Source organism: Fringilla coelebs (genome assembly GCF_963513975.1).
Source record: "Fringilla coelebs genome assembly, chromosome: 6".
Taxonomy (NCBI): Eukaryota; Metazoa; Chordata; class Aves; order Passeriformes; family Fringillidae; genus Fringilla; species Fringilla coelebs.
The window spans coordinates 40,308,937-40,322,695 of record NC_140034.1 but is presented as its reverse complement, the minus strand read 5'-3'; the positions used below and the strand labels follow the sequence as shown (position 1 = coordinate 40,322,695).

General features: G+C 46.0%; 1 protein-coding gene across 3 annotated transcripts in view; it reads left to right on the top strand.

Moving 5' to 3' along the window:
* PRDM11 (PR/SET domain 11) overlaps nucleotides 1-13,759 on the top strand; it is a 48,778-nt gene that overhangs the window by 18,942 nt on the left and 16,077 nt on the right. For all 3 annotated transcript variants that reach the window (XM_084208279.1, XM_084208278.1, XM_084208280.1), the window contains exons 4-5: nucleotides 389-651; nucleotides 1,437-1,504. In XM_084208279.1, the coding sequence (XP_084064405.1) occupies nucleotides 389-651; nucleotides 1,437-1,504 (331 nt within the window). The remainder of the gene's footprint in view (nucleotides 1-388; nucleotides 652-1,436; nucleotides 1,505-13,759) is intronic.

The window sequence follows — 13,759 nt, the reverse complement described above, 5'->3', positions numbered from 1 at the left end:
ATGCTTGTTTTAGCTCCCCTCTAATGTGTGGGGAATCACACCTTTTGGCTGGAGGACTTGCTGCTAAGCAGGGATGTGCAGGGAGCCCTCAGCCTCTGTCTCTGCAGGCGGTGATGGCTTTGCACATGTGTTCAGCCATCACTGGCAAATACAATGCAGGGCACCGGGGCTGAGGCAGGTGCAGGTGTTGGGAGGAGAGGTGTGGGTTGGGGCAGAGCCTGTGTTGAGAGGCATGGCAGAACAAGGGAGCAGCCAGTGAAGCATCTGTGTGTGTGTAGGCTGCAGTCTGGGGAGGGGGCTCAGCTGGCCAGGGAGAAGACAGGGAGCTGTCTTGAGGGCTGTGCATTATGTCTACCCTACCTAACCCCTGTTTCCTTCACATCTGCAGTCTGTGAGTCCTGCCAGGAGTACTTTGTGGATGAGTGTCCAAACCATGGGCCCCCGGTGTTCGTGTCTGACACACCAGTGCCTGTTGGCATTCCGGACCGGGCAGCGCTGACCATCCCGCCTGGAATGGAGGTGGTGAAAGAGCCCAGTGGGGAGAACGACGTGCGCTGTATGAACGAGGTGATCCCCAAAGGTCACATCTTTGGGCCCTATGAGGGGCAGATCTCTAGCCAGGACAGGTCTGCAGGATTCTTCTCGTGGCTGGTGAGTGACAAGTTTCCCCAACTAAGTGACACCTCAGCCATGCAGTTCAGAGCTGGCAGAGTCACGGGCTTGTGGAGCCAAACCTTAGCCATCTTCCCACTTCTTTAAAGGTCTTTCACTGGCCACATGAGCACTACATCACTGCATTAGCAGCTTAAGGGTATGGATAGATGATCTAGAGATTGCAGAGTTCACTCATGGGCCCCTAGCACTCCCTCCCAGCCTGCCTGAACAGAGGAGGTGTCCAAAAAGCCAGAAAAAAGATCCAGTCCATCAGGAACTGATCTACGTGCAGATTCAAGCACCAAAACTTTTTTCCCCTCATACTACACAGCTTGGTTAGCATATGAGATAGAGAAATCACTGGACCAACACATGTTAATTATGAGCATTGCAATGTGGGGCTTGAGTTATTATTAGGGAAAAAATTGAGAGCTGCTGATATGAAGTGGTCCTCACACTTTTCTGTCTGTAAAATAAATGTGTGTCTCAGCCCTGTCCCAAAAGGGAAGGTAATATTTTTTATCCCTGGTTTGTTAATGATTTTGTCTGCTGCATCCACAGTTACAGATATTCGTACATAGATAAATGGCTCTCAGTCAGTTCAGAGTAGCCTCTACACACTCCAGGTCAGCAGCCTGTAGTAGCAGGAGAGCTGAGATTCACAGCCTGGAGTTTCACACCATGATTCAAGGCTAGAACTGAAGCAATGATTTGAGATTCACAGACCTTCTCCTGCCTGGACCAGCTGGTTGATGTGCTGCATCCATTCTCTTGTTTCACAGATTGTGGATAAGAACAACCGCTACAAATCCATTGATGGGACAGATGAAACCAAAGCAAACTGGATGAGGTGAGTCCAGTTCTCTTCTGCCTTCCCTTTTGGGACTCTGTCTTCCAGAGAGAGGCCATCAAATACTCCTTACTGTTTTGTGTCTTGGAAAACCAAACCAAAATGTCACCACCATTTTGCAAATGGCATGCTTGTATTCTTTCAGTATTTAATGTAATTAGTATCTTGGACATCAGATTCAAAGAAAGGGTCTAAAAAAAGACAAGAATGGGTATATGGAGGATTGGTATTTTCTGTAATGAGAATAAATGTTAAACATGATCCTATTTATCTTACAAGCACTGACAGGTCTCACTCCATTTTTTTACTCATTTTTTTCTGTTATGTTCAAATATTTGCAAAATGCTTTGCATTGCCCCCGAGGTAACATTTGATTCTGTTTGTTTGTTTTTTGGTTTTTTTTGTCCCTACTCATTTGACAGATACCAAAAGAGGTGCTTTTTTTTGCTTTCTTTCTGGGCTCCATTTGAAGCAGCTGTCTGTGCCGGCTGTGGGTTGGCAGTGCCAGCTGTCCTGTGCGAGGAGAAGGGCGAGCTGGGCGGCCGAAGGCAGAGCTGAGGCGTGTGCTTGCGCTCCCTCTGCTGGCCCCGCACCTCGGCAGAGCAGCCGGCGCTGGCTCTGCTCCTCAGCTGCAGCAGGGAGGGACCGTGGGGGCCATGGGGCAGTGTTTCAATGTTGGCATATATCTGCAAAACGTCGGTCACCGAGGCCTCGTAGGTGTGGCGAGTCACCAGAATGGGGCATTGCTGCACGGTGAGGCCCCTCAGAACAGAGCTGCTTCTGCGGGGAGCTTCGGAAGCAGTTATTATCAGGAAGGCATTTCCTACAAGATTAAAGCAGTGTGGGATTCCCTGGTTTGTTGGCCTGGGTGTCTGGGATTTTCAGTTGTCCCTCGTTACGGGCATAAAAAGCATGAAGTGCAGGTAAATGCAAGATTGACCTATCTGGTCGTATCTGGTTGCACCACTTTTGGCTGTTTCAGTCTTCACATGGATAGCAGCTGTTCTGACATTTACGTTCATAAAGTTCAGCAAAGGATTTCATTTTTCTGTTAGGATTCCAGCTGTTACAGTTGTTCACTGCTGGATGAGATAAAATACTAGACCAGGGCTGAGGCTGGAGTCATCACTTCAAAAAGAAGCAGCGATACAGTGAAGAGATATAGGTAGGCAGACATATATCTAGAAGTAAAGAATGCAAAGTTCAAAAATCTGTGTAGATCTTGATCTTTGTGATCTGCATGACAGTGAAGCGGGGGCAAAACACAGTCTTGGAAAGCAAAAATTCTATGATGAGTTCTTCTTCCTACTGCTGTGAACATAAGTTTCTTGTCTGGATTTAAATAGGCATTACTCGTGATGCTAACAACAAAGAGCCTAAACTTGTATTTGCCATGGTTTAGTCTCAGTATGAGTGTGGTCTGGGCCACTGTGTACAGCCTTGAAAGGCATGGAGGTTGTGGAAAGGAGATGTTTGTGACCCCTCATGGGAAGGGTGTACGAAAGGGTCTTTGCAGGCTATACCAGTCTTACTGACCTTTCTGATTTTACTCTTGAAAAGCGCTTATAACCAGTAGTATTATGTAGAGTCTGACAGTTCAAGTGGCAATAGGAGCCCTCAAAAAGCCTTGATTTTGTTTGTTAGCACCTTTTAGACTAAGGTGTGCTCAGTTTTCTGTGCTAGAACATCACCTGACACTGAGATGACACACAGAAACCACACTTGACTTCCAGGACGCTGTAGACAGCGCTCTTTTTGTTTTTCAGATGGTGCTCTTTGCTATCACTCACAGATGGAGTGCTTTGCAAAGCAGATCTGCTCACCTTCTGGGTAGGTGGGTATGGCATGGGGAGGGCAGCTTGGGCTGACTCCTCTCTCTTCTTGTAGAGCTGGCTATTGTTTCTGTTGTTTGAATACCACACCTGAGTCCATTTTCATGTTGCCTGAGGACAATATATACACTGCAGCACTTGCTGGTTTAATTTCAAGTGCCTGTTTACCCAAGGCAGTGGATGACAGGGAGGAAGGAGTAACAAGTGCAGCAGATGGCATGGCAATGGTAACATCCTCTTGCCCTTTCCCTTATCAGTTAGTTAGTCAAGACAAACTCCTGATGCTGGGAGCATGTTCTCCTAACCTGGCTGCTGGGACACGGCTAATCCAGTGTAAAGCCCTGCTGTTTGCAATACTTCATGAGACTCTGTGACTTCAGCATATGCAAACATCTTCCTCTGTTTTTATTTTTCTGCTGGCTGTTTACCGTGGATTGCAGCAAGCAGAATTAATGCTTTCTTGGACACAAACCATAAATTGCTGCTGATGGCAGTTCTTGGGGCTTCTGAAGGGTTGCAGAGGACCATCCATTTTCCTGGCATCTTCTGAGGAAATTCTCTTACTCAGTTGTTGGTGTCCTCTAAAAAGAATGGATCTGACAAAAAAAAACAGAAGTCATTCAGAAAGTCCAGGAAAGTCCATCTTTCTGTGTATGTATCACTTGGCCCAGAACCAGATGTAGGATAGAAACTGGCAGTGCCTAACTGAACTGTTGAAGTGTAGTGCCTCATGTTTGGGGTTTCCAGGATGTTTTGAACATTTATAGTCTGTAACCCTTCTTACATGTGAGTTCCTTTGGCTTTTGACACAGTATAAATTCATCCTTTGCCTTAGCCAATGTGAAAAGGCTGAAGCAAAACTTTTTCACTGCTTTCTCCTTTTCCTTCCTTTCTGCCCCCCTTTCCTCTCCAAACATAGTGACAGAGATCATGGGGAGCCAGGCTGTCCTGTATATCCTCATAATGGAGGCATCTCTGATTTGATTTTCATATAATAATAGAGCTTGGAAGGGAGCTCTGGTCAAGTGTTCCAGTAGTCTGCTTAAAGCGAGACCAACTTTCACTAGCAGACCTTTTAAGTACAGAGCTGCTGTTTCAACTTTACAGGACCTTTTAAAAATAAGCGTTTAAACAACAGGCAGGGTTACTGTGACTGCCTTTGTGTTCAGGATGAGTAAAACCCACCAGCCTATGAATGTTGTTTTTTTGAACATCAATAAACTGATTTCTGCTACCTTGAAGCAAGTGGAGCAAATGTTCTTATCTATTACAGAGTCAAATTTATGCAGAGCAAAGGGATCCTAAATTACTCTGGGGCTGTGATCCTCACAAAGCCCTGGGAAAAATTACGTGCTTGTTTCTTAGAGGCCAAGAAAAGTAGAGTTGATTGATATATTTGTGGGGTAATCATTAAGTGCCTGCTATTCAGTGTGTCTTGCACTTTCAGATTAACCTGGGCTGAGGTGTGAATTCACAACCTCACAGCTGGGGCTGCTCTGGAGCTTGCTGAAACCCTCATTGCATCACCAGAGAGGTACTTGTAGGTATCAGTGACTGCCTCTAGGGACTTACCGTGTGCTAGAGGAGAAAAGGATCCCTCTGACAGTAACACTGTCTGCATTTTTATTAGGAGGAGGTTGATGTGCCTCTTAGGAACATAAGGTTAATTGAATTTGTGATTAAAACTGGCCAGAGCTCATTACTCAATGTGTGGCAAGTTTGCTATTGGAATATGTAAGTTTGTTTTGATGCAAATCGTGCTGGAGCATGTGAGTGGAAACACTAAAATGTGAATATCTAGGCCTACCATAAGTTGTCCTAAGTGCACTTGATGGGATATCTTGTCTGGGGAGAGCAAACAGGGCTCTAATTCCCCATCGGGGCAGCTTTGCTGGTGACAGCAGCTGTGAGTTTGGCAGAGAAGAGGGGGCACCAGGTTTTGTGACCCTGTGTCTCCAGAGAGCACTGTTCTGTTCTGCAAGCTCACCCCTACCCAGAGCACTCTGCAGAATATTGTTACTCTTTTTCACCAGAGCAGCTGGTCAGTGGAGGTTTGTTGCCACCTCATGGAGGCACCAATGATACTGTGCAGTCATGTGTGCCTGATGAGGACATACACCAAGCCCAGTTTTGCTGAATGTGATAAAAGTCAAACTGTAAACATTCCCTTGCTCAATGTTTCTTGTAGCCTTTTCCCTTCTTCTTGTGTTCAGCTGGGAGAACTCCTTTTTCCTTATAACTTTGGTGAGTTTTTTTGTTGGGGTTTTTTGAGATTCAGAGTAACAGGTGCTTTGCTGGCTCTCCATCATTTCATTACCATCCTCTATAAACGCTCCTTCTTCCTCTCTATAAACAAAACTTCAGCAAGAGAGTATCTCAAGCATTCATTTATGTTTGTTCCTGTGAAATGCATCTGTGCACTTAGGTTCCAGCTCTCCCTGATGTGGCCTGGATTTGAGCAGCTTCTCCTACTGATTTTCCAGCTTTAACCAAACTGACACTTGCCCTAATGGCAGGCTGCAGTGTCAGTGAGATTGATTAAATAACAGTGTTAACGACACTAGGAAGGAACTGGAATGCCATGGGTCAGCACCTTTCTGTAGGTTCAGACAGTCTGTTTTCTCTTTTCTTATTGAATAGATCTATTGCCTTATTTTTTTTCTTCCCCCAATAACAAAACATAGTTAGGACTAATGTTTTGTTTATTTTTATAGTTTTCTTTGACTGTGGCTGGAGAAATTAACACAAACTCCCTTTGGACAAAACTGCATGTTCTCAGGATAGCTGCCTCTTTTTCTCAATGGGCTGAGGCTACAAGTTGTTCATCTGAAGCACCAGAAACTGGTTGCAGGCTCATGTTGGTGGCAGTGAAAGAAAGCCTAGCCAGGAAAATCAAGTGGGTGGCCTCATTCCTTTTGAGAATAATAGGAAATGGCAGCCATTTCTGGGTGAAACAAGAGCTTGCTGTGAAGCAGACAAATGCTGGATGTAGCGTACCCAAATGCTGTAAAAAGAGATTTTTCCTTAAGGAAAGCAAGTTGCAGAAGTTGCCCACCAGTCTAGTCAAAAGCTACCTACCCTAAAAAAAAATCCAATTTGATGTAGCCTTTCATGACATCCTTCAAGTTGTAACAGAGAAGGTGGTGTAAAAGTTCCTATTGCATGTTATGCCAGGTAGAACCATAAGATATGTTTCAGGCCTCTAAATTTCCTCTAAGTTTCAAGCAGTGTCACATTAGAAGCTAATTCACTGCTCTGATTGCGAGTTCTTGCATTTTTTTTCTGTGCACAAACTGTGGCAAGTGATGTGAGGCTGAACTGAAAGTCTTACACATAAGTCAGGGCATCAGACAATGTGTAAAATTTGATTTTAACTTGCAAGGTGAGAAGGCTCCTTCACATTAGTGTTGCTTGGTATTTTTTTTTCTTAAGCTTGAAAATTGCCTTCTAAAAACAAAACAGCTGCCTTTTCCTGGTGAGAGGTTCTTGTGGGTCAGGGGAGCTGGATCCCACCAAACAAACTCCTCTGCCCCAGTACTGCACTGGCCAAGTGGTTGGATGCAGGGGTTGCTTTGCGCTGATTTCCTTTTACCCAATTATGCTTTGCGGGATGTTCAACCCAAGGAACATGGCTGAACGAAAGAGGAAGCCCAAGTTTTCCAAAGAAGAACTGGACATTCTGGTCACTGAGGTGACCCGAAATGAAGCCATGCTGTTTGGGAGGGAGACAATGCGTCTATCCCATGCTGACAGGGACAAGATCTGGGAAAGCATAGCCAGGCAGATCACATCAGTCAGCCAGGTCCCCAGGTCTGTAAAAGACATTAAACACAGATGGGACGACATGAAGAGAAGGACCAAGGACAAACTGGCACTCATGCAGAGGTCCCTCTCCAGCCCCGGCAGTGCGGGGCAGCCTTCAGCCATCGTCCTGACCGCCCACGAGAGAGCCATCGAGTCGGCACTGCATTCGTCCCATCAGAGGCACGGCTGCGGGAGAGCCCATCTGGACGTGGCTGACAGCCTGACAACAAGCTGTAAGTATCACTGCCTTAACACCTCTTTGTCTCATGCTTGCATATCTCGGTTTGACACCAGAAGAGCATTATGTGTTGTGTGAGATGGCTGGGTTGCCTGTTCTTCTGCTGTGGTTGGTTTCTGCTCTGGTGGTTGTGGAGTGTTGAGATGGATTGTTTCCACATTAAGGTCATCTTTTTGTGTTTATCTAGTTCTTTTCTGTACTGTTGTCTGAGAGTAGATAATGGATTATAAGTATGAATTAATCCTACAAGTGAGGGAGCATCTGTAGTTGAAGTATGACTGCCTCCAGTCTGAGGAAAAAGTGCTTGTAAAAGATTAGGATATCTTCACCTTGATGAAACAGCAATGCTACCAAACGGAAAGGCATGTCCCTGTTGCCAATGGATCACTTCCAAGAGAGCTTTGGGGGTCTCAGTGATCACTGGTGCTGAGGTTGGGCCACTAATGATTTGTCACTAGTGGTCTGAAGGTTCAGCATGAATACTCTAGACAATTATGACTCCTTCTTCACTGGTTTTAAAGAAACTGCTGGCCTTGCTTTTGAAGTTGATCTTCTTAAACCACAATTCTCAGACACCTTCCAGTGCTAAGCCACAAGCTGCTTTGTGCAGGTCCTTTCCGTAGTTTTGTACATAGTTTTCTTTTGTGGAGGTGCAGCTTCTTCTTTGTGAGCTTTTAGGGATACAAAGGAGAGGAGGAGAGAATCGCTTCTTGGGAAGTGAGTCAACTAACACCGCATGGGTGGCGCTATACTACCACACTAGGTCTGATCTCATGTCTGAAGTTGTTAGTGGGAAAGCAAGAGCAAAATCTTCCAGAACTGACAAGGTGGGACTTGGTCATTCTTTGCATCTATCTTGGAAGCCAGTTGCACTATTTCAGAGGTAAAAAGAATACAGGTTATACAAGGAAATAGTGGGCAGCTGCACCAGGTGAAAGCTTGTCTCTTCTTACTCTTCACATGCCTGTACCTGTGAACTGGCACATTACTAGATATTTATCAGACTAATGATAGTTTTCCTGTGGTATTTTGCTTTAGTTTTGATTTGGCATCAAGTGTATTTGCTTAATTAACATCGGGTCTTTTGCTGCTTTGTCTGATTGCCTCGTTGTCTTAGTGATGCCATACCACATAGTGGCTTTGCAGAACACACTTTGAGAGCAGCAAATACAACATCTACACTCTTCCCAGTGCAGAGGATGTAAGAAATGATGGGGGAGCAGGATTTTTACATGAGAAGTCTGTGTCCCTCCAAAATACTTGTGCTAGCCACCTCTGGGTTTGGGGAAGAGAAGTCATTGCTACTGTCTGAAATGGATTCATACTCTAGTAATGAACAGTGTACAGAATACCACAAGAGCTTGGGTTCACCCACTCTCAGGTTTCTCATGGCTAAGCTTGTCACACAGATGCTAACATTGCATGTTGAGTTACGCATAAGAAGCTACAGGCTTGTCTGAACTGGCAGGCTGGGGGGAGGCAAAAACCCTTTTTCCATGTTCTTTGAGATATCCTGAAACAGAAGCCAGTGTTGAGAGGGATTTCACATTAATAATTCATGCTTCCTCTTCTGTTTAAGCTGATGAAGATGAAGAGATGCCAGGCACTTCTCAGGAACACCACTTCGCTTCTCTGCCGAGGGCTGGTGCAGATGTCAGTCCGTTCTCCAGGCCCTCCTTCCTTCGCACTTCTTCCTCCTCAGAGCCCTCAGGAGCTGCCAGCCAAAGGCAGGACCTGCGCTGTCCATCCCCACGCACCACCTCGGCCTGCAGACCCCTGCACCCCCGCACAAGGAGCTCGCCCCTCTCCAGCTTCGATCACCAGCTTCTCCATTCCCATGCACAGCAAACAGACCTGTTCAGGCAGTTCTGTCAGGAGCTGGTGGCCATTCATAGGGACATGGCACATAGCATGCATGCCGTCAGCCAGAGCGTGGCTGACCTCACCAGCCAGGTCGGCCAGATGTGTCAGACACTGACAGAAATACGTGATGGGGTCCGGGCTTTCCAGAGGATACAAGATCCTAGTGCCATGCCAGGGTCCTGTCTGCAAGCAGCTTGCTCTAAACAGCCTCCTGAGCCCAGCGCAGAGTCTAACCAAAACTCTCTAAAACGGACGACTCCTGCACGGGCCACCAGGTCACGAAAAAGAAAGCATCATTTTTAGCCTGTTTCATATAAAGTAAAGAAGGATGCCCCTTGCTGAGCTGCTGCATGTTCACATGGCTTCCCGTGTGTATCAGTAGTCTGTGGGGAGGGTCAACAGCTGACCCAACCTATCCATTCCCCTGCTGGCTAACAGAGCAGTATGAATATGGCAGCTAATTGTAGGACTGGCTCTCTGCAATGGCAAAGGGGATTCTCAAATATTGTAGAGATTGGAATGTAGGACATCTTTGGGTTCATAGAGATTGAGTTTTCACTGGCTTCCCCATGCTTTAAATGCTGTATAAACTAAGAGATGCAATTGAAATAATTTTCTAGATCTCTTCCCAAGCCTGTGAAATATTATTTACTGAAACAGCATGCTACAGAAATCCCTTTGCAATCAACTCATGAATTTATCCTACTACTGCATTCCCATCATCTTTCTGAATATTAGGATATGCAGTATGTGCAGAAATACAGCCTTATGATGATAAAAACTCTTATAGATTATTGCTTTTATCTTTCATTCAGCAATAGTGGTCTGTCTAGGACTTACTGTGACTTACAGCTTTGGGGAGAGGGGTGTAAAAGCAGAGCTTGTGCAGGGAAGGGAAGAGGGCGTGATTCTGAGGACAGGTCTGAGCACCATGGGGTTCTAGACTGCTGAGAAGGGTTGCAAAGGCATAGGCCTTTGCGAGGATCCTGCAGTACCACATGCACTTCTGTTAAAGAGTTCAACTTTTGTTTGCTCCAGTCTGAAACCCCTACTTTTCACAAATGCAGTTAAGATACAATTATTTCATCATATGACAACGTTTAAAGATAATTGTATCATATTATTTTCTTGAATGTTGTCCAATCTTCAGTTTTGAACCACCTCACCCCTTCAAAATGTGGGAGACTGAACAGAAACCAGAAAAGACATAGGGCCTGCTGCTGACATCAAGCCAATTTAGTTTTGTTTTACTGTAATTCTGTCAGCTTCAGTACAGTTACTTCGCACTTAGTTTTATTTAGGGTGGGATCTTTACTGTGTTTTCCTGTCATGAAGAGTTTACAGTCTAAATTCACAGCTACATGTTGGTGTTAAACTGCTTTCTTTCCCCATATAGATGCAAGAAAGAACTGTGTTACTACATTTGTATTGTTCTAGAGCTATGTGAAGTTCCCGTGTACCACACTGATTCTGGAACTAGGCTTAAATAGTGTCACTTCAGGTGGTAATAATGTATGTGGTGGCTCTTTTATAACATGTCTGTTTTCTCCTTAATTTTCACCTCTGCATCTAGCATGCTGCCCCCCTGTCTGGAAAAACCCAGACCATTATCCTGATAACCTTCAGCAGGGAAAAGGGTCAAGGTGTTAACTACACAGCACACCGGCTCTCCAGGCTCTTCTATTGTATTTGGAGGTTGGTTGCAGGACGCTATTCCAGTTAGTGTGAGTGTGCATCATCTTGCCATGGCTGTGTAGCAGCACGGTGTAGCAGAAGGATGGCTTGTTTTGTGTGGTCTTCAAGGGTCGTCTTTAGCTTGTCTGGCCTCTCCAGTATGAAAGTATAGTGCACTAGCTTCTTTCCTGAAAAGTCCATTGTATATCTGCTGTGTCAGGCATTCATGACATGCTTTTCCTTTTTTTTTTTTAAGGTGTTCTGTAATTCTAATTCAAGTAATTTATTTTTAGTGGTGCAATAAAAGATTGCTCAAGGAAGTAGTGGTCTGGCAAGGAAAAAAGCCTCATTCCTGAGGAATGACCCAACTGGTTTCATACAGAGGACATTCCCTTTAGTGCTGGTGCCAGACCAGGGGAGAACTTGCTCACCTTCCACTGAGGATGTCCTTTTACTTCTTTTGAAACATTTGTATTCTGCAAAAGTCACAGCCTCCCTTCAGATGAAGGGGAGATTGGGAAATCTGACAGAAGTGGATCTAATTTATGAATCAGAGAGAGCTGAAAAAAGGGTGATATATTTTAAAGGCTTTCTGAGTCAATAGAGTGCTGCTGCTATATATTAATATTAGTATTTTATATTTTTATAATATTTGGTCTCTACTGATGCCCTCCCATGGGTCTAACAGTAAGATTAGTTCCTTTGATGTTGTCCAGGGGGGTCCCTTCTGGGAACTCTCAGGTCTGCAAAAGAGGAGACTCTTGCAGGTGCTGGGTGCTGGAGGGAGTTAACATTATTGCTGCCATCAGTTTGACCACACAGATGTATTTACAGAGAGCATCCTGGTGCAGGATGCACAACCCTTAATGCAAATCCCCAAAGGCTGGGTACTGGTCAGGAGAAAGGTCCTTTTACTATAAACTGCCTGATGTCTCCCCTAGTTTCCTCTATGGACTATTACAAATTGGCCAGATCTGGGGACATATCTCCTGCCCTGTGTAGACCCCTCGGTGGAGTGGCTTTTCTGTACTGGCTTGCAAAGGATACTTCTTCCTGCACCTATCATGTTAACTGGCTGTTGAAGTAAGTGTCTGTGTCAAAGCAAACTGCTGTGCTCAACCCCAGTATCTCCATGTCTTGTACATGCTGAAAAAATTCTCTCTTTAAAAGTATTTTTGTTAAGAATGCAATAAATATATAACACTTTTAACACAGCTGCTGTTGAGTCGTTTGTTTCTCTCTACAATTTTTTGCCTGAGCTGGTAACTAGCCTGTCACAGGTGTGGCTCTCTTGGAGACACTTGGCATCAGAGCACAGGGTTTACAGGTATGGCATTCCATGGCATCAGCCTGGGCTGGTGGCTGCTGTCTTGCATGGGATCTCCTGCCCTGGCTCTGTGCCCAAAGTTAGTTTGGGAAAGGCCAGTGGCTATGGAGTGGCAGCAGGAAGCCATGAGGCAAGTCCAGGGCAGTAGTGGAGAGGAGAAGGGGAGAAGCCTGAGCCTCCCTCCTGCTGCAGAGGTCTCCTCCCTCCTCACCATCTCTTTGGATTCTCACTGGAGGCTCTGTTCCCTCCTGGGGAGATATGATCCCAGCTGCAAAAAAATAACTTGACTTTTTTCTGGGCATGCTCACTTCCCATCCCAAAACTTGGGAATTTGGTGTCCTGAGTGGGCTGGGCCTTAGCAAATAAAAATCATTGTTTCATTTTCACTGCTATCTAGAGAGCCTGTGGGAAAGGTGGTCCTGCAGAGCAAGGAGCTGTGCCTCTGACAGCTGTGGGGTTGATGCCAGCCCCAATAGCTGCAGATGGGTCAGAAGTGGTCTCCATTGGTGTGATGTCTGATCCTGAGTGGCCTGGTCAGGAACTGTGGTGTTCTGGAGGCTGGCCTGGCTCAAGGATTGGACAGGACATGAAATGATGGATTTGTGACTGGTGGCAATGCCTCTCTGCAGGACCAGGGGCACCTGAGAGTGTCTGGGTCTGCCGAAGGAGCAGTATGACTGCTCCTCTGAGGATCACAGGATCCTCCCTTGGAAAACCTGTTCTTCAACCCTTGCCCATCAGTGTGCAGTGCTTGGGTCAGCCTAGCCATGAGAGTGTCCTGGGTGTCCAAACCAAGGTAGCCTCCTTGCTTCAATCCAGATGAAGTATTTGGCATTGGGAAGGGGACTGGGCACTGTGCAGCCTTTTCAGGAAGGATTGGGTTGTTCAGGATGTGAGCACTTTGGCCTTGGGATATATGTCAGTGAAGGCTGATGATGCGGTCTCTCCTCAGCAGGTAGTTTGTGCCCCTGGTTCACCAGGCTGGCTGCACTTTTGTGAAATGATTTTTTCCATCCTTGGAAAGTATCTGCCTCTCAGCTGTGGTGTGCAGTGGCACTACATGTCTCAGACCAGCAGTTGGAATGTGGGGTTTATGCAGTCCTTTGTAACGTGTGTCTTTTGTGCCTCTGGGAAGACTGGAGCCTGGGACTGGGCAGCACTGATTCAAAACTGTTTCTTTTGTGTAGATGATCTCATCCCATTTACCTTACTTCAGGGAAGTATCACAGATGGAAAGCTTCCTCACTAGGAGTGTAAATCACTTGCTAGCTGGGTGAGAAGCTGAGAAGAAACATGCTTGTGACCGGATTATCCCAGAACTTTCTCTTGGGGGCTTCTCATGAGAGTGGCTGTGCCAGTGGCTGCAGGAGGCTGGATGAGCAGCCAGGCAGCATTTGCTGCCGTGTTGCAGCAGTGCTGCAGCTCATGCCCTCCAGCCTGCACTCTCCTCCCAGCTCCCTGCTGCTCCAGCAGGTGGCCAGAGCCACAGGATGCAGGCAGCAGAACTGAAGGATACT